The 27,540-nt window shown below is 38.3% G+C and overlaps 1 protein-coding gene across 1 annotated transcript; it reads left to right on the forward strand.

Annotated features, from left to right (window-relative positions):
* The first annotated feature begins 248 nt into the window (after nucleotides 1–248).
* Nucleotides 249–21,359, forward strand: PI15 (peptidase inhibitor 15). Its single transcript, XM_058832916.1, has 6 exons — nucleotides 249–420; nucleotides 974–1,315; nucleotides 16,444–16,562; nucleotides 16,778–16,910; nucleotides 17,081–17,196; nucleotides 20,927–21,359. The coding sequence occupies exons 2-6, from the start codon at nucleotides 1,043–1,045 to the stop codon at nucleotides 21,060–21,062; spliced, it is 777 nt and encodes a 258-aa protein (XP_058688899.1). The 5' UTR covers nucleotides 249–420; nucleotides 974–1,042; the 3' UTR covers nucleotides 21,063–21,359.
* The last annotated feature ends 6,181 nt before the right edge of the window (nucleotides 21,360–27,540 follow it).

The raw sequence follows: 27,540 nt of genomic DNA on the forward strand, positions 1-27,540 counted from the left end.
AAGGAGAGAGAGAAAAAAAAAAAAAAAAAAAAAAAAAAAAAAGGTAGGAAATGCCGAATAGAGAGTGCTGCACGCTGGCCCTTTGTGCTGCAGCGGGAGGGGTGTGACCGAGTCCCCAAAGCACCCACCCTCCGGGGTGCCACCCAATGGCGGCCGGTGCTCGGCACAGCCCCTCCCGCCCGGCCCGGCTGAGCGCGGCCCGCCGCCACACTGCCCGCGCTGCCTCACACCGCCTCCAGCATATAAAGGCTGTCAGCAGCTCCTCTGGCCACAAGCTTCACAACCAGCACAGTTCTGTTCTTTGGGGGGTTGTAATAAGAGACACTTTCTTCACAAAGGTTCATATCATCACATAGGAGAGTGCTATATATACTGGGAGAACAATAGACTGTGTTCTTTTTTTCTTGATATTATCCTGAGGTAAGCCATTCAGTTCCATAAGTTTCTTTGCATGCAGTTTTATCAATGCTCATCACATTTGGTGAACTTAAGATTTGAATGCTATTTCTAAGATGTCCTGCTTTCATGCTGTCTGTGTTTTCTTCTGCCTACTGGTTTATCTCTGCCACATTGTGTCAAAACAGTCCATGCCTATGGGATAGGCATAGCCTAGGATGTATTCTTAATTTTCAGTGGAAAACATGATGTGAGGTTTCTTGCAGTCTCCCCATTTAAGATTTATAGTGTGTTTTGTGGACTGATCGGGTGTGATAGCCACTATTTCAGGAATACTACTAGCTCTGACCATGTCGTCAGTGGTATAATGATGCTTCGGTTTGGTGTGTTGTAGTAAGTAAGACCATCATCACTTAATACAGTTATTGAAGATTGCTCAGCAACACATGTTCTGCCTGGATTGTTTTTATGATTGAGCTGACAGACAAAATGATTTTTCTGGTCACAGCCTGCTAGTTCACTTTGTCTTGCTACCCAGATGTACAGAATCACATCTTTGGTATCTTCTCTTCTACAGATTTGCTTACTGCTGCCCTGACTTAAAGCAGAGTACCTCTGTGGCCTATCTGTGTCCTTTGGCCCCAAAATGACAGTAATTGCTGCAATCAGTTGTACTCTCTTATTTTCCATTCTCTGTGAAACAAGTGCATTAGTGTTACCCAACTCCACTGACCTATTCCTGTCAGACAATAATTTCACTGACATCAAGACGGCTTTGGCAGCTCATCTGGACTCTGCAAAAATTCCCAAAGCCAGGCGGAAGCGCTACATTTCACAGAATGACATGATTGCCATTCTTGATTATCATAATCAAGTCAGAGGCAAAGTCTTCCCACCTGCTTCCAACATGGAATATATGGTAAGTGAACTGTTTATTTCAGAGTAAAACAAACTGTAAATCAGTGGTCTGATTTTTTTAAACAAATTGTAATGGTTTAGTTAACTAAATAAATTTTTTTTATCTGTTACTGCTTACTAAAATGTTCTGTCCTTATGTTTTTCAAGCTGCATGAACTTCAGCAAGCAAAACCTAAATACTGAACTCTTACTTGCCCTGTTCAATTTTTATTTCCATGTGTAGTCCCAGTGAAGTGAAGTGGTGAGTTAACTGCTTGTTGGCCTGAGGAATAGTATGTGATGACATGTGTACCAAAGTGTTTAAAGTGCTGATCATTAGCCGCATAGTTTTTGTGGACTACACTGAAAGTCATTGCCCTGATGTGGGCAAAAAGATACCCAATGACCATTTCTAATTTATTTCACACACAGTATGTATGGAAGCAATATGGTAAGACTGTGTTTGCAAGGTAGTTCATCTGATGCAGTTTGTCTCCTGCTCATGTGTTTTACTTACTGCATATTGTTTGTGTACATCCAATACCTTTATCTTTCCATCAAATACAATGCTGCTTTTAATGTTTATATAGTATGTAGGATTTCAGTGTGCTCAAAAAGACTATGTGGCAGGCACATTTTCCACTTATTGGAAAATACTTTTAGGACATACCTATTCCTGCAGGTATGATAGAAGTTACACATTCACTGTGATGTCATACTTAGCACTATTGGCTAAAGCAGTGTTTGCTATTTCGTGTTCTAACTTTGCAAGCATGCATAATGTGCACCTCTAATATTAAACATAGTTTATCCAACAATTTTTTTTTCATTGTAATTAGGGTATTCACACTATTTTGAATGTACAGACAAGTTGTGTCAGCACCATGATAAATGCTTAAAGTCCCAGAGGTTCTCATAAGACAGCAGACAGTTAATAGGCTTGAGAAACAGGACACCATCAGCTTGACATAAAAAGGGGATATCAATAATAACAGCTCCTCCTTTGTAGCAGCTAATGGCTAACAATTTGGACATGTTTCTATCACAGATGTTACCTAGATCTGTATTTCATCATATAATCTGTTCAGCACATCCCAACAGCACCTCAGAATGTTGAATGCTCTCAGAATATTGCAGGATGAAGACCATAGGCTGAGTTTGAAGTCTGGTTAAGTGGAAAGGTCAGAGACAGAAAAACCAGAGTGGTCAGAAGTCAAGCTCAGTCATCATTTTCATTGCTGTACTCTCCGCTGATGTTTCCTTTGATTCTGCATAAATAAACTTTGTTGTAATGTCTGAGGGAATGGCAGCCTACCATACCCTTGCTTGGCTTGTGTGTTTTAGAAATGTGCTCCTGCAGTTTGCTTAAATGAAGCCAGCGCCCTGTCATATTCCCAAGGGTTTTGTACGTGCTAAGTTCTTAGCCTGTTCAGTAAAAAAACCTTGTAAATAGAAAGCAAGTTTCCTGGATTAGATCTATTTTAATGAACTCATATACATAAACTGCCAAGATTTTATCTATATTGGTGGGTGTTCTGCTGCAGCTTTGCTGCTGCATAGATACAAAATCAAGATTGAAGTCATGCTCTTTACAGCTGGCATGCTGTTCTTTTCCTTGCCTTTCTTACTATTGCTTTTGCCAGTAGCAACCAGCCATAGGATGCACCTGTGTTCCTGGCAGGATCAGCCCCATCACTAGTGTCAAGTGCAAGGACTGAAAGCTTTCTTTTACATTTGGCTTTCCAGTCTGAAAGTACTTTGTGACTTCATGCTGCAGAATTCAGATCAGCACCTAAAGCTACGTAGGAAATGATCCAGAGTGCAACTTGAGCTTGAATTCCCAAGTGGCAGCCACCCCTCTGCCACCAATTCTCTTTTAAGATTGTGTAAGTCTGTGTATGTCTCATGTAACTACAGAGCAAAAAATGCTCAGTGAGCAGCATCATGCACGGTGTGCTCTGCCATCTGGGTTGTGGTCATGGCACCATCTTTGGAACTTCTTACCTCTCTGACTACAGAAGAATTTTGGTAGGGAGGCCTCGAAGATGATATGGTGCTGTAAGCCATACCAAGGCTGGAAATACCATTATCATTAACTGAATTTGCTTTGTCCATTCTTTGGTCTGAATAATTTCGGTGTGTGGCGCAGCATCTGTTGTATCTTACAGAGACATGAGGTTGCTGCTGCTATATAGAAAAAGATGTTATGTTTCTCAATACTTACTTTCATAAATAAGAGAATGAACACATTGTCATTACCAGCGGACGGCATGCGTTTGTACTTGAAAGAACCTTACAGAATGTGTGTTCCTTTCCTGAATACTATGGAAAAGTGCTAGGGTAGTGAAGAAAGTGGACTATCCCATTTTCCCTAACAATGACTAAAACGGATGTCACATGTTTGAGAGCTGGAATTGCTTACAGATGCAGTAGATTGTGGAAATCTTTTGTAAGTGTGTTGAAATAGAGAAAAACGAAGCAGTTTTGAAGCACTAGAAAAAGATATTTTTTCATATTTTCTCTGTTCACCGTCATAGCAAATTGTGTTTTGTTGTTTTTTCCTAATTCTGTTAGGAGCTGTTCTTCTCATTAATTACTGTATCACATTCTCACTTCTGTGCAGTTCAATTTGCTTTTATTTCCACCTCCCTGGTGGAAATAAAACCCCTTTAGGGTTTGGCTGCATGGTTTGGTTCTTGTGATTCCAGTTTTCCACACCCAATTTTTTGGGGGGCTTTTCTACTTGACACATTCTCTTCCTCTCCCTCATACAGTCTGCTTCTCCCATGTTCAGTGCATTCATAGATACTTCACACTCCTGGGGCATTTTTCTCTCTGCCCTTACTGTCTTGTAGGTTTATGTACGGTAGGACTTTGGATGAGAGGTCTGGGAGAACAGCTTTGAATGCACATGGGTTAGGCAGGGAAGTTCAAACCGAGCTGGGAAGTGTTTTAGTTCTCTTTGGGAGAGGTGGGTCTGTGTGCTGTCCCAGCCTATTGTTGTATGCAGCCCCCCATGAAAGCAGATAGCTGGGGATTCAATCGTGGTGGGAGGCATTGTGTCAGTCCCCAGTGAAAGAAACTAGTGTGTCTCATGCCAGTTACATTTTGGTAAGTCTTCCTGTTGGGACATTGGCACCCAGTGTGTTAGACTTTGAAGTAGTCCTCCTTTTGGTTCTGCTTCTGGAGATGCTCATGCCTTCAACTGGAAGCTTTTGTACAAGTACAAATCTAATCAGTGTATATGTGAAGGAAAATAAAAGAGAACAAGAACTTCCAGGCCTATAATGCAGAATTGATAAGTCCTTATTTTAATTGGGACCTTTTTCTTCCTCATCCTAAGAAATTCTTTGCTTGTCCTTTAAAAGCTGAGGTCATACCTGCAGAAAGAAAGAAAACACCATACTTTTGGCCTGACAAAGGGTAAAAATCATCTACTTCTCTTTGCATATTTTTTATGGAGAAAGCAGAAAGATTCCATAAAATTCATGATTCAGAAAAATGAGGTGTAGAGTTGCCAGCAGCTGTCTAGTGTGAAAAGTATGTACATCTGTAGATCCAGTGGAAGCATGTGAACAAAGAAATCCCTTTTCCTGAATGCTAATTCTGTACTATAGAGACTTGTGTTGCCTTTCTGGAACAACTCAGCTACTTGGTAGGCCAGTAAATATTTGCAAGATGTTGCCAACTGAAATCTGAGTCTCATAAAATGTCTTTTAGTGTGCATTGCTACTATCTTACTGTCTTCCAAAACATCCATTCATTAAATATCTGTTCCTATGATGATTAGAAGTTATGTTTACCTTTCTTACAGTCACCCCCACTCGAGGCCAGTTTCTTCAAAGTCTGTATGGTCTTTGTTGTATCCCATGTCTCTGTTTGTGCAAAAGCTGGTTGAACAGGTGCTTACATACAGACATGCTCTTTACAGCTTTATATGCAGAAGCAGTAACTGATATAAGTGGGCCATGGTGAACACTGAACACCAGCCTCCATGGAATTCCCATGCAAAATGGAAAAAATATGTTTAAGAGTTCTCTAAGGTGATCTGAATAACTCGTTGAAGAGCCGTAGCAAAAAACAAGCCATGGGTATTTTCACTGCTGGCTTGGCAAGGATGAGTCCTGAGCCCAGTATGGGCTCACACAGTTATTAGTGGACTGGCAGTAGCATGTCTGAGTATAATAGAGAGGACAGAATTGCATACTCAAAAACAAGTTTGTGGAATGCTGTCTGAAGATTTTAAGTGCAAAAAGTACTCTAGATAAACTTGAGCCTGCCAATGTACCAAAGATGTTCAGACAGTTTCAATTCTCTTTTTTTCAGTGATATGTAACTTTCGTATTTGGGAAATATAAAACTTTTATATTTGGGAAAATCTGCCCCTATTTGAACTTTGTCACTTTGATTCACTTTGTAGAACTCAAAGTAGTAAAAGATTTCCAGACTATTCTGAAACGAATTTGTTTAGCTACCCAGAAGTTATTTTGTGTTTCTCATGAGCTGATGGCAGAGGAACTGGAAGAGAATGGAGAATTTCAGCATATTAATTTCTAGTAAATCCACATAAAAGACCGTAATAGACTAAACAAAGGAAACGACCTACTGTTATAGAAGAAAAGTAATTGTGTTCCAAAAGAAGCTCCTGTAGTCCTGTGAAGGAGTCCATGAGTGTCATGCTGGAAATATGTGTGCTTTGTGTGACCCAGAAATGACTGTCTTTGCTGAGGTGATTTATTTGGATAATTCCTGTCCCAGAAAATTTGCAGGTAACCTCTATAGTCAGGTCAAAGAAGGAAGGTATAAGCACAAGGGTGGTAGTGCTCACAAATGCAAATACTGCCTTATTATTTCACTTCTAAGTTTGAAAGTCTTGATAACATTCTTTTGCTGTCAAGGTGAGATCCTAAAAATATTCTGTGAATATGCAGTAAATGATGGGTAAGACAAAGCCAAAAAAAACCCCAGCAAACCTACTTAAAGTTTTCCAAAGTTCTGCTTAATATTAAAGCCCTATTGTATGGACATGGAAAGAGCGAGTTAGGTTTTCTCCAATTCAGTAGCATTTCTGATAAATGAACTTCTCAATCTGTTTACCTATTTTTATTTGTTTATTTTTTTACTGTTTTCAGTATGGTTTCTTACAGACCATTCTAAATCTTTAAGGACATTTTGTTCTTGAGTCATTTGCTCTGGCTTATTTACATGGTCCCACTGAAATCATACATGTCTGTGAGTAAGGATTGTAGGGCTAGTTCCTTCAAGATTTATGTCTAATGTGTTGGATAGAGTCTCTTAATTCATGTACTTTATCCCTGGCCTGTTGCAGGACTTCCTTCTGCATTACATACATATGGTTTTCATCTTGTCCGCTCTTGAACACATATAGTGATGCTGTCTCAGTCACATCTCTTGGCAAATACTTTACCTTAGGAATAGAAATTATTTCCAAATGTCTAACCTAAATATTTCCCTCTAAACCTCAGATAATTAATCTTTATATGCATTTTTAAACTGCCAATACAATTTCTATGCTTTTTCATTTCAAAAATTACCCTTTACATATTTACTGATAATTTTCTTGGCATTAAGACACATATTATCTTTCCTTAATTTGCATGTGCATGCCATTACAATACTTCTGCATATTGGATGGAATTACAGTTGCACTCCATTTACAGTTCCTTTGTTAAATTACTGAGCAAGACCCTTATATGTCAAAGAAGATTAGGCCCATCATTTTAACTGTGCATGTCTAAAGACCCAACTGACATAATGCAATGAAGAATTTGCTGTAGAAGTTACTGGCAGCCTACTTTTTCCACTCAGTAGCCTTGTTCCCTTAAATCCTGAATGGTAAAATTTGAAATAAAATAACTAGATGACGTGTCAGGGTACAAAGTTCTTGATATGCTTTTCATCATGCCAGAGCACAAAATAAACGTAAGTATAGTCCACCCCAGTCTTCTGGCAGATGAGAGCTGAAGATGCTTGGAGGTTCCCCAGTGTGGGCCTCCTATCCCAGTCTGCCATGGCTTTTAGCTTGGTCTATGCTGGGAATTCACAAGTGAGGTAAGAACAAATAGGAAGGGGTATAATGGTGGAATGTGTTCACTGGTTCCAGTTTGTGCCTCCTACAACTCATTGTTCTGTTTACCAAATTGAGTATATCCCTTCTGCCTAATACCATAACCCAGAACCAGGAGTGTCTGAAGATCATGGGAAAATGAATTCTGCAATAGTGATCGTCTCAGAAAATTAGAATAATATGGAGGGAATTGCTGTGGTTCACATGGCTACAGTTAATGCCATCTGTCTGCATCACAGCCTGGAAAGGAAGCAGTTGTTTCACATCATACTCAGTCTTTTTCTGCAGTGGAGGCACAACATGGCAACTGGCAGCAAGCTGAGAGAAAGCAGGAGTAAATGGAGCTTACTTTCTGCTGATTTGGGGATAATAGATTTACCTAGCTCTCTTTTGCCTCAGAGGTGAGTTTAGCCACTTACATATTTCCTAGTGCACCACCGTCAATAATGCAGCGCTGAACTACTTGGCTGTCACTGAGATGTAGAGTGTTGCCCATTTTTCCAGCAGTTTCATTGACAGAAAGCTAGGAAAGCCTGTTCAGTCTCAGTAACTAGTGTGCATCTAGGGTCAAATCCAAGTGGATGTTACCAATAAGAAGTACAAAAGCCATCTGTTATGTTCAGAGTGAATGGTAGAAGATGCGTTCAAGAGTTAAATGGAAAAGATGCTTCCTGGAAAGCACTCCTTGAAAAGTCTGAAAAACTTTCAAAAATGCTGTTGTTGATAAATTTTGTGGAAAAGAATGACTGTGTTAAACTTGCTTTGGTACTAGAGCTCTGTTCCAATGTTTTATGCATAACAATTTTAAAAGATCCGTCTTGATGGTGTTTTAGAAAAGAATATTTACATTATTTAAATTTAGTATTAGCAGAGAGCCTTCTAGGAGTTTAAACAAACAAAAAACAACTTAGTAAAGTCTCAGATAGAAGAGCAGCCTGCCCAGAGGCCTCGGAATTAGACATTCTTTTATTATTAAATGTAGCACCTCTTGAACTTTTTGGCTAAAAACAGAGACAGGGCATTTTTCACAAGAATCTTGATCCAAAGTACACAGTACTTTGTTTCATACATGAATGGAGATGATAGTAACCTTAAACCTCTCAACATTTTTGTCCTCTTTCTACCTGGAAAGATAAGTAGTCTATCACAGGTCTATATGAATTCATCTGCAGGTGACCTGGGATGGGATTTGAGGTCTGTGTTAATGAAACTGAGAATGAACTGGTTTTGCACATCTATGTATCTGTCAGTGATATCTGTTAATCTGTATCAAGAGAAAGAATCTTAAATTGAGCTTTCTTCTTCTGAGAATAAAGAACTATTGTTCTTATTCTTTATTCTACAGAAAGAAGGAGCTTCTATGTGTTTTCTTTTATGTCATGCTGCCATATCTTTCAGCTAGAGATACTTAGAAAATAGTAAATATTTTCTCTGAAAACTTTTAAAGAAATTAAGAACAATTTTTCTTTTGATGGAAAGCTTCAGTGGTTAGTAACAAAGAAAAGCAAAGTGCAGATTTTTTTCTGTATATAACGAGGAATGAAATACAACAAAACAAATACATTTTCATTCACATTTTATGTTTCTAAGAAAATACATTTTGTTCTGATCGTATTTAAAATGAAAGAGGTCAGACACACTCCTTTTCAGACTTCTGACCAATTGTCAGGGTGACATGGAGCTAGAGTTTGGTCCTTTTTGTTACCACTTCTAAGATAAGCTGCTGCCAATTAAAATATGTCTTGCAGTAGGTTAAAAAAGCACTGAATATTTTAAGATATATAGCTGCAATATTTAACTTTTCCAAAAGCTAAACAATAGCATATCAGAGAAGCTTACTGTTATTAAATCTGACAGCATACCAATTTTATTTATTTCTTGTTGTCTAAAAGCCTGATGCCAAACACGAAAGGAAGTGCAGACAACCTTTAGAAGAAAAAAACATTGACTACTAACAGTGATAAAACTTCAAATGATAGCACTTTGTGTTTGCACCACATAGACACCCAGGAATATAAACTCCTACATAAAACACAGACTTGAATTTTCATAAGAAAAGTATTTCTGGCAATGAGGTTTCTTGGGAATATGTCTGGTGATGCCTGGATTAAGCCAGACTTTCTAATACTGAGCTCTTCAGAAGTGTGACTCACATGTTTGGGGGTTTGGATATATGAGAGTAAATTTACTATAAAACATTGCACAGTTTTAGTTTGAGTTGCAGTGGGTTGTTGGACAAGCAGCTTGATGTATTAGCCCTTCATTTATTTGCAGAAGAATGACATACAGAACTGTGATTCCCATCAAAATATTTTTCTCCAGAGGGTAGACTGGCAATTTTCTGTGTAAACTTTCTAATTATTACCTACTGCATGTAAAAAAGTACCTTCATATGTGGTAGGCACCAATTACAATATGCATACATAAATTTCTAACAGGTGGCTGTTGAGATAAAAGAAAAAAATCATAGAGGGAGAGAGTCTAGAGTCCAAGTGATCTCAGAGGCTAAATAAATATATAAAGTTTGTGACATCTCTCTGTAAGTTCCAATGAGCTCATATGTTTTCATCACACAGTATGTATTGAAAAAAGTGAGGGCGAAAAGACGAGGCTCTTTCAATCATTTGGCTGTAAAAGCATGCAGGCAGAAGTGCTGGTGGGTTGTTTTATTAAGCTTTCTGCCAGATTTGGGGTAGTGGACATGGTGGGGGGTCCTATAGAAAGTTTCAGTAGGAAACCTGAAAACGCTACAGGTCTGGCTATATGAAAGAGAAGGGGAGCAAAGGACTCCTGTGTGCCCTGCACGCTGCTGTGGGATTTGGGACAGCCACCACATGCGCAAATGGTGTGAGCAGTGCGAGGCTGAGTGACCCGTGAGGACAAGACCTGTGTGTTGGAGGGTAGCAGCCTACATCTGCTAATCCGCTCTGGGACTTGCACGAGCAGCTGTGGAATGCAGCTGCACAGATGGACTGGACATGTCGGATTTCATCCCTTGGCTTCACAGTGTTTTTATCGGAGGAAGAAATTGCTTGAGCCAAGGTTTTCTTCTTTCTCACTTGCTGCCATTCTGGAAGTAAGAGCTTTTGATCTTCAGCTAGGCAAACAAAGAGAAGCAGGGGGCTACTGGAGAGTAAAATAATATGTTTGAGGTGGAATGCCTAATTTTTTAACTGATCACTGCTAAAAGAAGGTCATACTGGCCATCTTTCTGAGAAGCCTAAGAATTGCTGTAGATTGGTTTGCGTGAAATAACAATCTGAATATCACTAATATGAATCCACACTAAATGTATATAAATGGAAAATAAGATGGCAAGACTGGAAAACAAGTTGCCATTTTTATTGCTTCAAAATGTAGCAGCCTCACCGTGCAACTCTCTTCAAATTGCATATCCCTGTATTTCATTTGCCATGTCTTCATGTGTAACTGCACTTTGTTAAAGAAGCTGCTGCAGAAGGGAGTGGTTAAAACAGTCAGCTTCACCTGTTTGAGCTGGATTTGTGTTCACATCTCTACCTGGTGTTTGTCACTTCAGCTGTACTGATTGAGCTGTAATGATTGAGGACTGCAATTCTGCCTGCAATGAAAATGATCAAAACTGTGTTCCTAAGTTCAAGTTATAGTTAAAAATTGTTATGTATGCAATTCCTCAAAACATAGGTATCAAAGTAGGAAGGGAACAACCAATTATTTTTCAACAAATGTCATGTACAGTTCTTTGTAATATTGTAGTTGTTTCTTTTCTTTTTCATCATCAGAATGTTTGTTCAGCTTCACCATTGTTTTAATACCTAAGAGCATAGTTGTGACCAGGACCTCCTGTTCTGACCTAGCACAAGAGGACAACTTAATCCTTTTTACATGGAAATTGTCTAAGAACAACTGTGAGACCGCTATGGAAACAGCTATAAAAAGGGAATGTATGAGGGAGCTGTAACCCACAATATGAAAAGGCTTTCCTTGGTGAAGGAAGCCCACTTTTTGGGCTTCACGAAACTACATTCAACATGAAAGAGATTTTGTTTTACTCTCTATTGTTTATTACACATTTTGGGGATTAAATATTTTACTATTTGTTTGCAGAGGGAAACAAACAAAATTGAAGATGAAATTCTGGCTCACTGGCAAAATTCCTGCTGACTTTATTAATGCTAAGATCTTACTCCTAACTCTCAGCAAACACATGCTGTGTGGGTGCAGAGAACAACCCAGGGCTGCCTCATGAAATAGTCTCAGGTGTTGAGACTCCCCATGTAGAAGCACTGTCCTGTTCCTTGTGTTCAGTCCTCTTGACAATTTTCAAGTGAGATGTAGTTTGAAGTGTTGTTTTGCAGGGAGCAGTACAGAGAGCACAGTCAGAGAGCTTTCTAGGAAAATAATCTTTGGCTCAAGAAAGAAAAATAAATTGGCCAAAGGATGTTCATTTCAAGTTGTCAGTGGAAATGTGGTGACACACTTTAACTCTATTGTGGCTCAGTTAGACACAGCTGAGAAGTGGGAAGGTTTCCATGCTAGACCGAAGCAGTGATATGGAGTTTGGGTGGGATCTTTATACTGGATAGAAGGTGACTTCTTCTTCAACTACTTGAAACCCAGCAAATGAAGATTAGCTATCGCCAGGGAGTGGATGGATCATAGTTTGGCACTGGGAGTTTGCATGATCAGCATTTCAGGATGAGTCACCTTCTTAGATCTTAACCTGCTGAGTATGGAAATTTTTCCCAATTTTCTCTTTTACAGTTTTGTGTTGATGTCAGGCAGCTTTATTGGATGTGTTTAATAGGAATATGATTTCTCATGTGTCAGAGTTTGTAATTTTGTTTATCACTCTGTTTCTTTAAAATTCTTTGTTAATTAGCTTGAGTTTTTAATTTCTCTTTGTAGGAGTCCAGAAACATAGTGGCATTTCTTTGTTTATTCTATTCTCTAAAAAAGCATCAATCCTATTTGCTATTGACAGGCGGGCTTCCAAATATCCCTGAGCAAACCAAGATTTGTAAGAGATTAAGTAGAAAGTAGAGAAATGTTTAATATATCACTGAGGTGAAAAATATAGATTTTAGAGGGGTTTCACACATGGAGTAAAGATGGAGGAAAAAGGGTGTAGTTTTTAGTTCTTCTTCCTTCTTCTCCATGATTCTGCAGTTTTTGGGAGCACAAAGAATGATTGGTTTAGAGTTAGTCACAGTTTTAATTACGTAAGTAGATATAGAAAACTTATTTGTTAAGATATAATAGCAAAACACGTGTCTGTAGTTAATAGGGTAAAAATAAATATAAAGGTGAAGAGACCACATGGTTTGGGCCATTTTGTACCATCAGAGCAAAATGAGACAGGTTGTGGTGAACTGAGCTTGTGCAGTCAGTCTGGATGGAGCTGCCAAGTTTTGTAATGACCTTCTAATAAACATGAGAAACAGGATGGTAATGAGCCCAGGAGTTTTCTTCAAATCATAAGAACTGAGATACGTGGGACTCCCCATGAAGGAAGATCCCAAAAGAATTCAGTCCAAAGGAGACTGAGAAAGCCAGGAGAAAAAAGAAAGATAAAGAAAAAAGCAGCAGAAACAGAGAAAGAGAAAAAGGGTTTATTAGAGTAAAGTTACACTCCTTGTACAGAAACTGTCCCTCTCACTTTAAGTTACTTCAGTTTCTCTTTCTAGGCTATATTTGCATTTCTTGGTATGCTATTTATCTGTGTACAAGAATGAAGCCACATGGCTTCAGAATCCAAATGTCTTTTCACTGCTACATGCCCAAAACAGGGGACTGAACTGTAATAAAAATTAGTACAACTGTGGACTCAGGATCAGACTTTTTTTTGAAAGGGTGAATTAATGGCACAGTCTCTTGCAATATTTTGGGTCACTATGAGATAGTATTTTTCACCTTCAGCCTATATTAGTTGTTTGCCTTTTTATAGAATCATAGAATGGGTTGGGTTGAAAGGGATTTTAAAGATCATCCAGTTCCAACCCTCCTGCCACGGGCAGGAGCACCTGCCACTTGGCCAGGTTGCTCACAGCTCCATCCAGCCTGGCCTTGAACACTTCCAGGGATGGGGCATCCACAACTTCTCTGGACAACCTGTTTCAGTGCCGCACCACCCACACACTAAAGAATTTCTTCCTAACATCTAATCTAAACCAAGCCTCCTTCAGCTTTCAGCTATTCCCCCTTGTCCTATCACTTGATTCCAGAGCAAAAAGTCTCTTTCCAGCTATTTTGTAGGCTCACTTCAGGTGCTGAAAGACTCTATAAGGTCTTCCTTATGCATTCTTTTCTTCTGGTGATCATCTAGAGCTAGTCCTAGAAGGACTGAGACCACCTTTTCATCTGATAAAATGAAGTAAATAAAATAAGGAAGGTGAGGTAATCAACTTTCCCATGAAATACAAATTATTTACATAGCAGTAAGAGTCTCTATAGAGACTTTCCACCAGCCTGCTAATGAAAGAATGGAGGAAATTTAAAGATGCCCCATATGCTTCCCCCACCTCCACCTTTTTCCTTAGTCAGTAGTAGTTATTTTCCTTCTCTTTTTTTTATTTTTTTTATGTTTGACAAAACTTTAATCTGTCCAGAGAGGGATCAATGGAAAGCCGAGTGTACTATACATGACAAACTCACAACATTTTAACTGAGTTTGAAACAATACCCCAAAATTTTACCAATCCAGTGCTGCAGATGATTTCTGATAACCAGAAGTGAAGCTGAGGAGAAGCAAAATGCCCTCACTGTCCCAGGCAGGGCTTATGCCTAGTTTAAAGAATGTTAATAGTGAAAACCTAGTCCATTCTTCACATTTCTTTCAAACACCTAACATGCTGTTTTGCGAGGCAGTTCAGTACACAGAAATGTGCTGGGTGGAAATCAGGATGTTGGCGCTATTTGTGCGAATACAGTGCACATTTAGATTACTGTGGGAGTGCAGACAGGTCACTTGGGAGCAAGCACGCAAACCTCATGTTCAGCCTCCTGGCAGGATCACTCCTGCCAGAAGTGTGATTAATCCCAGCAAAGGAGGGTGTTTATGGGGTGTCACAGTCCTGGCAGAGCAGCCCCGTATGGATGCACACCAGGCAGCTGTGTTTGGACCCACGCGCTGGATCCGTGAGCTCCTCTGCTCCCCTGGGCTTGGGCAGGCTCCAAACACTGGCTGTGGCCCCAGCCTCTCAGGCACACTCCCCAGGCACTCTCTTATATTTGTACCTACTCTTTAAGCCCTCTTTTTGGGACCACTGCTGTACCACAGGGGTTTTTATATACTGGCTACATGAAGCTAGTAAACTTAATGGCAGGGATACAAAGCAGAAGAAATGCCTATGCACAGTTTTCTTTGCCTTAAGCCGTAAGCATATCCTGGGTTTTGGATTTTTTTATCTCTTAACTCCTCCAAGAAACTCCCATAATTTTTCAGAGCTGAAGTCTAAGTGTTCCCTGGCTTGAAGAGTGTTCCCTTGTAGCATGCTTCTTAAGAAACACATCTTTTGTCCTTGTACTAGAAATTTGCTTTGACTTTGTTCTGGAAAATTTTCTGAACAGGTGTAAAATAAATCTTCTCTGCTTTAAGCACCACTCATTTTACCATCCCTAAGATGGTTCTGCTTGAATGGAAAATGATTTGTGTTAAGGAGCCTTACTGGTCTCAATTGTGCTTCTTCACCTTTAATCGAGGAGGTACCTTGTCCACTCCATATTTACAAAAGCTTGGTTCAGTGGTCTAGCAATTTCATAACATTTACTAAATTTTCTCCTTCTCACTAAGAGAAATTTCACAAAGTACTAGAGTTAGGGCATGATTTATTGCTCTAGTCAATTATCAGTTTTTCACTCTTCAGGTTTGTGAAATTAAAACTAAATTCAGTGTTAGAAATAATTATTACCTCATAGTACAGAAGATATTTGTGATGTGGGCCACTTTATCCTTTGTAAGTTTATTTATGACTTTGCCTCTTATTTCATGCCTCAGAGAGGATACTCTATTTCATAGCCACTGAAGATGTATGAGTTTGTGTTTAAAAAGCACTGATGGTCTACATAGGCAATTTTACCACATTCTGTTCTGCCTTTCTACTTGCAATTCACTGCAACTATTCTGCACCTAAACACTCCACTCAGGGTATTCCAAATATACGTGTAATTCCAGAATCTACAGCCTACTTGGGTATCCCTTAAAACACTAAGTTATACTAAGTTTTGTGTGCATTTGTAATGTAACAGTGAGATATTTTTTTATCAGGTGTTCTAGTGGTGCAGTAGGTTCTGTTGCCAATATCGCCATTATTTCTGAGACAAACCTGTTTTGCTGTGGAGAGAATAGCAGAGTTACAAATCAGATGTGTAATTGAGCAGGAAAAGCATATAAAGGAGACAGTGTTTAGGTTCACTTGTCATTTTCCAAACACTGGAGAACTTAAGAAGTCAATTTTCTGTTCTTACAGAGCTGTTATCTTTTTATATCAGGCAGTGAGCAATGCCAGTTCCTGTGCAGAATAAAGTAGTGAAATCCATACTGCACCTGGAAGCTACCCATAGTCTTTGTCTTTGTGGAATCCCTTTCTTGACCTTGTGACCTCAAATATGAAGAGCTGCCAAACACATTGTCTCTGGCTATAGATATTGCTGAGATCTTATTTCAAATGTGTTGGAGTTATGTGGGGTATGTAATACCTATGCTGATTTTTTCTTTTTTGTGTTCCTCTCCTTCACTTTCTATCTGAGTCCCAGCCAACATTTCACTCCTCTCCACACATGGATCTCATCAACACAGAAGGGAGGGTAGGAAAATGCCTGGTTGGTGAAGGGCTTTTCCAGAAATAAAGGGAGAGATTGGAATACTTGGCTTCCTTGAATGATGTGAGCAGGAATTCTGTCCAGCAATAGAGCAAATCCCGCTGTATTCTGTATATGCTGCTCCACAGTTCCCTTCTTATTTCCAGATCTGATGTGTTCCGATATTATATTTGTGGGTTAAGGTACTTGCTTATTTTGTTCTAGCACTATGATCATTATCTGCTCTTTTCTGTTCTACTGCTAAGGATACATTATTTTGTCAGGTTTGGGATGAAACTCTTGCCAAATCTGCTGAGGCTTGGGCTGCTACATGCATTTGGGACCATGGACCTTCCTATCTTCTGAGATTTTTGGGCCAGAACCTGTCTGTAAGAACTGGAAGGTAAGAAGATACCCTACAAAGCAATTATTTTGTCAGCCTTTGAAGAGTCTTTGAGATCCAGATGTTGAACTGATGCAAGTTTCATCCAGTATTCTGTGTTCTGTATCTGTCAGTGTTCATTTGGCTTAAGAATATTATTACTTGATACTCTACCCGTTGTGATGTGAGAAATCTAAAATGACACGTTTTTCTTTCTGTGTTTGAAACAAACCCAGGTATCGATCTATTCTCCAGCTGGTAAAGCCATGGTATGATGAGGTGAAGGATTATGCTTTCCCTTATCCTCAAGACTGCAACCCTAGGTGCCCGATGCGATGTTACGGACCCATGTGCACCCATTACACACAGGTTATATAAATTATTTTCCTCTATTCAAAAACTCATGTCCAAAAACTGGACTTTCCTATGATGTATTTATATCCCTCTCTCTCAAATAAATGTATGTGTATATCTATAAATAAATGTATATGTATATTCCTTTTCAATTTGGACTTCACCAACAATAAATATTTATTCAGATGGTTTGGGCCACTTCCAATCGTATAGGCTGCGCAATCCACACATGCCACAATATGAACGTCTGGGGATCTGTTTGGCGGCGAGCTGTTTACTTGGTATGCAACTATGCCCCAAAGTGAGTTGCTCTCTTTTATTTTTGTTTATACTTTGTGCATGTTTTGGTCCTCTCATAGGACTGCCTACTCCTTTTTCTGCAGCATGACCTCTATTTGTGCTTTTTTTCTGTGGGCTGTTCGTTTGTTCAAGCCTTCCATCTGAACATACAGAAATGTATGACTTTGGTATACAAGGAGGAAAAGGAATCAACTTGATGTGTGTGGAACAGAACAAAAGACTTGTTTTCTTTTATTTTTGTTATCATTATTTTTTTTTCTTCCTTCTTTGTGCTGACTTTACTTTACTTTGAATTCCTTATTTCTTCACCCTTCTATACATAGGTGTGATGAACTAGACTTCCTCAGGTAAGCAGTCCCACCATAGATCAGGGTCTTGATTTACTGACAGGGTGGTGGGCCTATGTAAACCTTATGAAATTCAGTGAGGCCAAACACACCTAGATTGGGTTAATCCAAGCACAGGTACAGACTGGGTAGAGAATGGATTGATAACAGCCCTGAAGAGAAGGACCTGGGGGTGTTTGTGGATGAAAAGCTCAATATGACTTATCAGGGCATGCTTGCAGCCCAGAAATCCAACCATTTCCTGGGCTCCATCAAAAGAGATGTGCCCAGCAGGTGATTCTCCTCCTCTGCTTTGCTCTCCACCTTGAGAGCTGCATCCAGTTTTGGGGTCCTTAGTACAAGAAAGACATGGACCTGCTAGAGCAAATCCAGAGGAGAGCCACTAAATCGATCAGGGCTAGAATCCCTCTTTTATGAAGGCAGGATGAGAGAATTTGGGCTCTTCAGCCTGGAACAGAGAAGGCTCCAGAGAGACCTTGTATCAGCCTTCCAGTACCTGAAGGGATCTTACAAGAAGGCTGAAGAGCAACTTTTCACAAGGGCATGTAGTGATAGGACAAGAGGGAATGGCCTTAGCTTAAGGCAGCTAGGTTTAGATTAGACATTAGGAAGAAATTCTTTACTGTGCAGGTGGTGAGGCACTGGAACAGTTCACCCAGAGAGGTTGTGGACTCCCCTCCCTGGAGGTATTCAAGACCAGACAGGATGGGATTCTGAGCAGCCGCAGCTTGGTCCAGTGAGAGATTCCCTGCCTGTGGCAATGAGGTTGGGATGGGTTTGTCCTTAAGGTTCCTTCCAACCCAAACCATTCTGTGATTCATTCTGTGATACATGTCATTGCCCACAGGATACCTTTGCTTATGGCCATGCCACATAATCCTTAGAATTGCTTCCATATAAACTCCATGTGTGCCAATCTATCTCATCTTGCCTTTCTTATTGGGGTCTGTTAAAATACAGGCCGTAGATACCCATAGATGGCCCTATATCCCATAACTTGCAGAGGCCTGTGTTAGGTTGAAATGCAGAAATTAATTTTCCTAGACATCATCCCAGGCTTACATTTGGGTGCAGAATGAGTCAGTGAAGTGTGGTTCTGGGAGACTGAGCTTCAGTTTGCGGTCTAGTTTGCACCACTGTTGCAGAAGCCGCACAGACAGTGTAAGTGGCTGCTTTCTCTGACTGTGTATTAGGCAAAGACATAGTTCTGTATAGGAACCTGAGGATAATTAATTGAGCATGTTTTCCATAAACTCTTGGTGGCACAGGTCCATTTGTGGTAAAGAATATGCAAGAATATGTCATTACTCTAGCTGTTACATGAGTAAAAGAATTTTTAAAGGTTTTGCAACTGAAAAATAGATAGGATTTTGTAAGAAAGTTTACTTGGGGAAAAAACCACCTTTGGAAATCACGGAGATTTCTCTGTCCTTTTGTATTTAGTATTTACTGGAAAAGGATGGTAAGAAATGAATGTGAAGGAGCAAAAATTTGGTAGCAAAAAACTGTATCTGACTTATAGCTCCACAACACAGACAAGATGAAATCAAAGTTTCTAAGAGAACTTTTATGTATCTTATTTTGAAAAAAAAAAATAAAATTATAAGCTTTCTGGAATACTTATTTTCATATATAGGAATAAAATGGATTTATACATTAGGCATTTTTGGAAACTGATTTAGTATTTGTATATCAGTTAGCAATGAATTAATGACATTTTATATTTTCTGAGTCTAGAAGTCCCACAGCTTTTCAAACAGCAAACCAAGCCTAAGGTTGCAAGCTCTTTCTCTGTGAGATTTTGAGTAGACCTTTCCATCACGGGAAGTAGAATCATGACTGTCACATCTAGTTCTTGCAGGGTCACAAAAATTGCATTGAGCAGTCTTCCCTGGACTGAGTTAGTATTTCTAGATTTAATTGAGTTAAGGACATTGGGCTTGGAGTCTTTGGGCACACACATTTAGAAGTCTTTTTGCCACTCAGTAACATCTCTGTCCTGAGCAACTAGCACATCAGAAACTCCTCAAAAAAGGAAGGGAGTGAATATTGCAGCCCCAATGTGAGTTACTAAGATTGGAATTTGGCAAAGATTTAGTATTTATAACTCCAGTAATTTTCACTGGTGCCATGCTGTAACAATGAAAAATATTTATGTTTCTGAAATGAGTGAAAACCCCCTGAAGTTGAGAAGGATAATTGCAGTTTAGTAAAGCCCCAGATTATCTAACAGAAATCCACCATGTGTTGCATAGAAAATGAAGCAGAAAGCAGTTTTCAGCAAACTCTGAATTTCTATATCTGTTATCAGACTACATATTTTTCCTGAGCTCTTAGTCTGCTCTACCCATTTGGAAGAGAAGTAAGAATGAGCAAATTACTTGAGATTCCTACTTTCTTCCAAGGCACAACCCAGACCAGGACTTTTGATTCAGTGTTACTGGCTGGGAGGTGGGGGATGACAAAATGTTTCATAAATAATTGCATTACTCACTGCTATTCCACGTCACATGCAAGCTAAAGGAAAGCTCTCTGCTCTGTGAGACATAACATTTAAATAAAAACCTAATTTTAACTTTCTGCCTACATCATGAGTGTTACATGATTCTCTAAAAGTCTGTGGTTTATATAAACCCCTAAAAGTCTGGATGTGTTTTTCAGATGTTCCTAGATGTTTCAGAATTGCCTCTTTTTGTATGATCACTCTCCAGACTTTGTACCCCTTTCCCCCTAGGGTCTATTGCACACTTCTGTCCACCAGACAGAAGCCCTCCTTCTCCTCTCACCTGCATCTGTCAGACCTCTGGAAATTCCCAAATCCAGTTCCTTTTTAATATATTACTGGTGCAAATAGTTTTTAACCTCCCCTTTTCTCTAGTAATGAATTCAGCCTCAGAGCTTCACAATGTGAACCTAGGGTGGTGCAACCTAATAGTATGGTTTCACTTGGTTTGTTTTTCCATCTTCCAAGCACAAGCTTTTAAGATAACTGCCAGACAAAAATGTGCTCAAGGAAAACCTTGCACCAATGCTTATTTTGCTATTTTTTGTAAATACAGACCTCCAGTGAAAAATACTCTGTCATGGGATCAGAGAAACAAAAATCACTTGGTTGTAGCAAAAGCAAGAGGACTGGGACTGCACCACTGAGACTAAAGGATATGAAATGGATATTACTGGCCTGGATTCACATGGTCATTTTCATGCTCTTTTTTGGGAATTGCTAGATCAGTGTTTTTCAGTAAACTACAGAAATAAACTAATGTCATGTTTATGGGATATCAGTGGGGACGTTAACTTTAATCACTCAAAACAAGTATGGTTTAATGATTTTTTTCTTCCACTCTTAATTATTAAGCATTATTTTTCATTTTTTATTTTCAGGGGGAATTGGATTGGAGAAGCACCGTATAAAGTAGGAGTTCCATGTTCAACTTGTCCTCCAAGCTATGGAGGTTCTTGTATTGACAATCTTTGTTTCCCAGGAGTAACATCAAACTACTTATACTGGTTTAAATAAGTTAACATTATTTTAAAGAAAACCCACAGATGAGTAACAAGAACCTTGTGTATTGAATTTTGCACATATTATATATAGAGAGATATTGTAATAATACTCTGATTTTTTTTTCTTTTTGTATGCTTTTGTATAATTAGCCTTCAAAGTACAGTATAATTTGGTTTTAACACTTTGGGATTTAAGGCTTGCATTATCCCTTTTAGATTAACATTTTGTTAAAGGAGAGCAAACTCATTTTAATCTTAGCAAGTGTAGCTTACTGAAGTTTAGGTTGTATTAAAAGCACATCAGAAAGTAGAATATTACTTCCTTTAAAAAATATTAACTCTAGAAAGAGAAGGATCATTGTTTAATACTGTGCTTTAAAAATGGAGTGTGACATGCAAAGCAGCAAATTGTCCTCGCACTCCTGATGGTTCCTCCTGTTTACACCTGTGCTTTCACCTGCAATGTCAATGGGACACTGAGCAGAGGAAAACATATGTGCAAGAGAAACTGCAGGATATTACCTACCTCATGCACGGCATCAATTCATTTATGGTGTTTCAAGAGTTCAGCACATGGCTGCTGCTATCACATGTCTGTGTGCAGACAGGAATATTAAAGGAATGAGGAACCACACTGACTAGGATGCAGTGGCTGTTAACTCACATGCCTAAAGTCTCACCTAGATAGACTGCTACATCACTTCAAAAATACTGGTATAACAGCGCAGCTTGACTCTGCCTTCCTGTATTTCTGAACACAGCCATGGTTCTATAATGGTGCTTTGCAGGATTATATTTATTCTTTTACAGGAAGAAATATATTGCTACAAAGTGATATACATCAATGCATGACATCCATAGTGTTTTTTACACTTTAAGTTTACTGGTATATATGTTATCCCTCTGACTGAAATTCAGCTGAGAATCAGGAGAGGTCAGACCTAAAAATAGGTAGGAAGATTTCTAAATAAAAGACATTAGGGAGCTTTAAAATTCAATATAGATTTGCAAAAATTCCAAATTTCTAAAGTGAGTGCCAGTGCCCATTAAAAATTTATTGCACTATTTCCTGAAAATATCCGTGTCCATTATTAAAAACCAAATCTGCCAAAAACTTTTTGCCAAAACCTGAATGCCTTATGGGTTCCTAATAGAGACATTAAAACAAAAAAACCTATTATACAGGTACTTTTCTTGAAAACCAGATTATTAAAAGGAAGAAATCAAATGTCTGCCACTATTACTAGATAATTGAAATAGCCTCAAATTTTGTTACATGGCAGAAGGTACCCTACTTTAAATATAAATGTTTAGTCTGCTTGCACTGCTGCATTTAGACCTCTGAAATTTTTGAACATTGAAAAGCAATACTGAGTAGAGCAAGTGGAACAACAGGATAATTTTACTAGAGCTATATATGTATGCATCTTTAAATCACTAATTTTTAGGGTATTTGAGACAGTCTGTCACCAGAACATGAAGTAACGTGCTGGTGATATAAAAAGAAAGATGAGAATTAGAATTCTTCACATTACTCTTTCTCTCCAGCAAGATATCTGTAACAGGCAGTATGGTGTATGAAATGTAGCAGCCCTTCTCTGTCTGTCCATACTCTGATCCCTCAGAGAACGTCAGCAGCTGATCTATGGCTCTTCAGATATTTCTGGTCAGTGACACTTCTGTATCTGACAGGTCAAGAACTAGACAGGTGTATTACCTTTAGATGTGTCCATGTTGTAAAAGGATAACTCTTTGTAATATTCTACTAACTCTTATAAAATACAAACCTTTTTCCTTTTGTTTTCAAAGGAGTTTGGACTTGAACAGTACTCAATCGTTCAAATACTTTGGCAGAGTAAAAGCCAGTCCTATTTTGGGAGTGAAAGACAACCTCTTTGCATTATCTATGTACACACTGAAATAAATGAGTGAGACAAAACTACTTGGTGGGTCATTAGCCCCTCAGCCAGCATAGTTTTTGACAAAGATGCAGGTGAAAAATGCATTTTTGTTCTGCATAAGAAATCTTCTATAGTGGTAAAGACAGCACAGTTAAAGCAGTGCATCTAGCCATTTTCATGTATTTTTATTTTTAAAATACAAATAGGAAGCAGAGCATAAGAAAAAGTTCAGGTTAAGCCATGGAGCCTTCAACAGTAGGTCTAACAATAAATGACTATGCACTTTGAAACTTGCAACTTGTATGTTGTATGGTACACTTTCCAAACAGGACAAGACATTGTAAATTAATTTATAATTCTGTAATTCAGCTGAAATTATTATCACGGGTATATATATGTTATCGTATCTGTTACTTTTTAAGTTGCTAGAAATACCTTGATTTTGTGGAATATTTTGTTTTCTGTGAATATAGAAAACTTTGCATTTAACAAACAGATATGCAGGTTTTTTCACAACATCCCATAATGGTGCTAGGGATTAAATATTGTAATCACACTGTAATTGACAGCAGCAAAATATGATCTGGAAATAAGCTATTTCATACGAGCAGCTCCTGATAAAACCAGCCACAAGCACTCAAGCATTAGCTGAATATTTTTCATTTAACAGAGAGGATTACAGATCTTCAGGTATTTGATTGTCACATGAAATCTCCACTTAAAAGTAGAAGGCCTTTCTGTATTGCCCGTTTGAATTTCCCCAATTTCTATTATCTTTTTGTTCTTGGGCCAGGTAATGACAATGCCAGTAAAGCTCTATTTTGATTGCCAGTGCTTCCTGACTGACTACCTGACACCAAGTGCTGCTACAGATAAAGCACTGAAGTGTGCAGAAGACTTCAGATGTCTTTGGCAGCTCTAATACATGCTGAGCTTGATGAGTTCAAGGCCATGCTGAGGCAAACCAACTCCAGTTGCTATTCTGATGGCCTTGAGGTACTAATTTCTTATCAGCAGAGGGGTGTGCCTTTAAAGACAGAGAAATTAGCTCAGACTTCTGTTCTAAATATAAAATTGTAAAAGTATGCAGAAGTTAAAATAAGGCAAAAATTATTTTTGGTCAAAATACTGTGAGATGCATAAGAGTAAAATATATATATATAACAAAATTTCTGTAATTGAGTGCAGCTGTTTATAATAATACCTGCTTGTGACTTTTTGCCTCATTTAAACATCTAAGGTGATGGGTAGCAGTTGATACCTTTTGGTGCTAACCTCTGTGTTCTGGTGCTGAAGTTACAGATTATTTTTTGTGGAAATATTACCATATGAACTCAGTGTTTGTGAGATCTTTTTCAGCTAAACATATAACTTACCACCAGGTCAGATTTGCTTTCAGAGTTCCTTTTTATGGTTGTTTCAGGCTCTAATAAGAGTTTTCTGTGCAACAGAGAGGAAAATGTATTCCAGTTCAAAACCAAAACAAACAGTGCCCTCCCCTCATCACAACAGGCAAGTGCCTGTGGAACAAATTATGGGGAGAGTGAGACCTCTGAGAGTCATGACTTCAGATTGATGCTGAGCAAGTTTTAGACTCAGATTCCAGATCGTCTCTCTGAAAAATAAATGACTTCAGAAAACCTGGGCTTGACCTTGCACACTTATCCTTGGGATCTGTTCTTTGAGATCAGTTTTTTTCCCTCTGAATTTGAGGTGAGTTTGATCAGTGAAAAACAGGAGGAGTTTTAATATAACTTCTGCAGGAATGAAAAATTGGATTCCATGAGAACTTTTTGAACAGTAAAATTAGACTTACCATATGCCATGCCCTGTTAATACTGGGAAATACCATGTGGCTTTGAAAGAGGAAACCTTCCAGAGCAAAATTACTGTGATTGCACAGAAATATATCTGTGCCTATATCCATATCTATATCTGTAGGTGGGTGGACAGGTAGGTAGATATATGTGTTTCTACATTCTCTCTGAGGATCAGGTTGCAAACATGGATGCCCTCTTGTGGGTGAGAATGCCACTACCCATATACATAGGAATCCAAGAGGTTTTACGATTTTTGGAAAACAAATGAAAATCTAAAGTTTTTGCCTTGATTTTAGAGACATGACTTTGTCTGTTTCCTTTGAGAAAAGAGATGCAGTGCACAGTGCTTCCATTTCTTAGTTTTACATGATTTTTAAGTACAGAACTCAATTACAGTTTTATTAGCTGGTGACTACCTAACATACAGAATTTTATGAGTATGAGGTAAAACAGAGTTATTCAGATGTCAGGAGAATTTTTAGAAGTGTTAGGTCAGATATAGTTCTTAAAAACCAGGGTTTGGGAGGTCTCATTACTCAGATACTAAACTGTGATGATCCCTAATAAAATTTTAAAGGCCCAAATTGCTCTTGCAATCTGCCCATTATTGCTAAATTTTCAAGATAGAACTCTTGCTTTCCTATTCAAAAATGAGACGATCTTGGAATCCAAGCACCCAAAATGATTGCGGTGCTTTTTAAAACTGCAGAATAGAAAATTTGTATGCTCTGCTTCTCAGATCATACATAATTGATATGGTGGTCTCAAAGTGTACAAATCTTCTTTAAATTTGCAAGAAGAATGTTGAAATTCTATCAATAGAAGCCTGAAATAGCAATAATCTTCTCAAACTGCTTTCTTTCAATAGAAAACAGTTGAAAAAATTAAGAAAAAGTAACAATTACCCATCTGATTAATTCAACAGGCATGCAACAGCCTATCTTTTTAATTCAAGAAATTATAAACAAAATTGATTACTGTTGGTAATTTGAATACTTTCTCTCTGTTTAGACTTCATTTCCCAACTTTCCCTCAGGGTGGAGTTATTTTCTGTTAGAAAAGAATTACAAGGTGTTGCATTTTAAATTCACACAAGTCAGTGGAAGAGATAGAAAGTTTTGATTGTTATCCATATTCTGCAGAGTCCCCCTGAGTGTGATATGTGAAAAATCCAGACTGAAATGGTTTCATTTCATTATCTCTTTCTGCCAAAAGACAAAATTCAGAGTTGAAGAATATTTTGGCACATTATCATTGGGTAATAAGATTGTAAATTCTTTAAAGTGCCTTATACTGAAAATGCATATAAATTATGCTTAGGGTTATTTTGCAGGAAAGAGAGGGAATCTTTCTCAGGTTATATGTTTAGCTCACAACAGCAATTGTCATTCAAATCACTGTCTGTTCATCATGCTGCTAACTCACTACAGCTTTGATAGACCATCCTGTAAGTCAGGAAGTATCTTAGATGTGATGTTTAAAGTAATAAAATTTTTTCTTAAGAGTGAGTGGTAATATTGGAGTCAATAGCTCTTAGGAGTTAAAAAGCTTTGTTTCATGTAAGGCGCTCTATTGTAATTGAAATGGTGCTTAAAGGCAGGGTTCATTTAAGACACAAACCATCTACAGATGCTTTTTTCCGTGTGCTACAAGGAAAGATTTTTCTGAGGCGTAATGATGCTGGGGATTGGGAAATAAGTGTATTTCTATGCTTTTTTTATCTGAACCCATGTCAAAAATAATGTTCAGTGTTTATAGAGTGAAATGCTCTTTCCCCCTCACATTATATTTTTTCATTTTTCTTGTTTAGGTTTTTTGATAATTGTGTGGGTGGGGTTGTATCTGGTTTTATGGAGAAGAAAGCTTGTTGTCTAACATGTGTTGCAGTGAACTTTGCAATGTATCATTTGTGTTGTCATATGACTCTATATATATGTTATACCTGAGATATAAATTTGTATCCCTGTTTCAACTGCTAATGCTATGAAACTGTACATCATTTTGATCTATTTTGTAGCATCTATGCATTTAAATAAATAAGTAAAATTATCAATATTTACAGTTTATGTTCTTTTGAGACATCTTTTGTTGTTTCTTTTTTCCATTTGTACCCCAAAGACAACAAGTTTTCAGGGAGACAGTGAAGGACAGATCTAAACTGAATTTTAAATCAGTTTGAATATATTTATGTAAGTGCACATGCTTTACACCGGAGCTCCATGATGTACTAGAAATCTCTCTCGATCTATCCACCCATATGGATAGGAGCCTGTCTTTTGGTGTTGAGAGATGGAACTCTTCATCAGAATTAGTGTTCAGGGTATATTTTCTTATCTGCCTCTGGCCAAGAAGAAAAATCTGAACTGTGACCAAAGGAGATATCCACAGACAATCGCAGAGGAATGATGGTCAATTGGCCAAGTGTTTTTCCAGGGAAGGAGCCATGCTACAGGCAGAAAAAGAGTAGTTCTTTGTTCCTGAATGATTATTCTTCCTCCCAAGGTTGTACCAAAGCTGTAAAAGCTACATTTGGAAGCAAAATCCAGAAATTTTTAAAATAAAAAGGAAGCTGTGTCATGAGGACAAGGGAGAAAAGAGGGAGGAAGAAAATGCATTTTTAAAATGCTTAGACGTAGCCTCACAAAAGCTATTCAAGCTCAGTGTGTAAATCCTTGGTTCTCTTTGGTTCATCCATCACAAGCTGGACACAAACTACTTTTCTTAAAATTCAGTGTGACACTAATTATTATTTTATGTATCATTTAGACAT

Source organism: Poecile atricapillus, chromosome 2, assembly GCF_030490865.1.
Source record: "Poecile atricapillus isolate bPoeAtr1 chromosome 2, bPoeAtr1.hap1, whole genome shotgun sequence".
NCBI classification, from domain to species: Eukaryota; Metazoa; Chordata; class Aves; order Passeriformes; family Paridae; genus Poecile; species Poecile atricapillus.

Coding starts and splice junctions, on each gene's coding strand:
- PI15 (XM_058832916.1), top strand. CDS start 1,043: ATGACAGTAATTGCTGCAATCAGTTGTACTCTCTTATTTTCCATTCTC. Junction 1,316..16,443: donor CTTCCAACATGGAATATATG/GTAAGTGAACTG, acceptor TTATTTTGTCAG/GTTTGGGATGAAACTCTTGC. Junction 16,563..16,777: donor CTGTCTGTAAGAACTGGAAG/GTAAGAAGATAC, acceptor AAACAAACCCAG/GTATCGATCTATTCTCCAGC.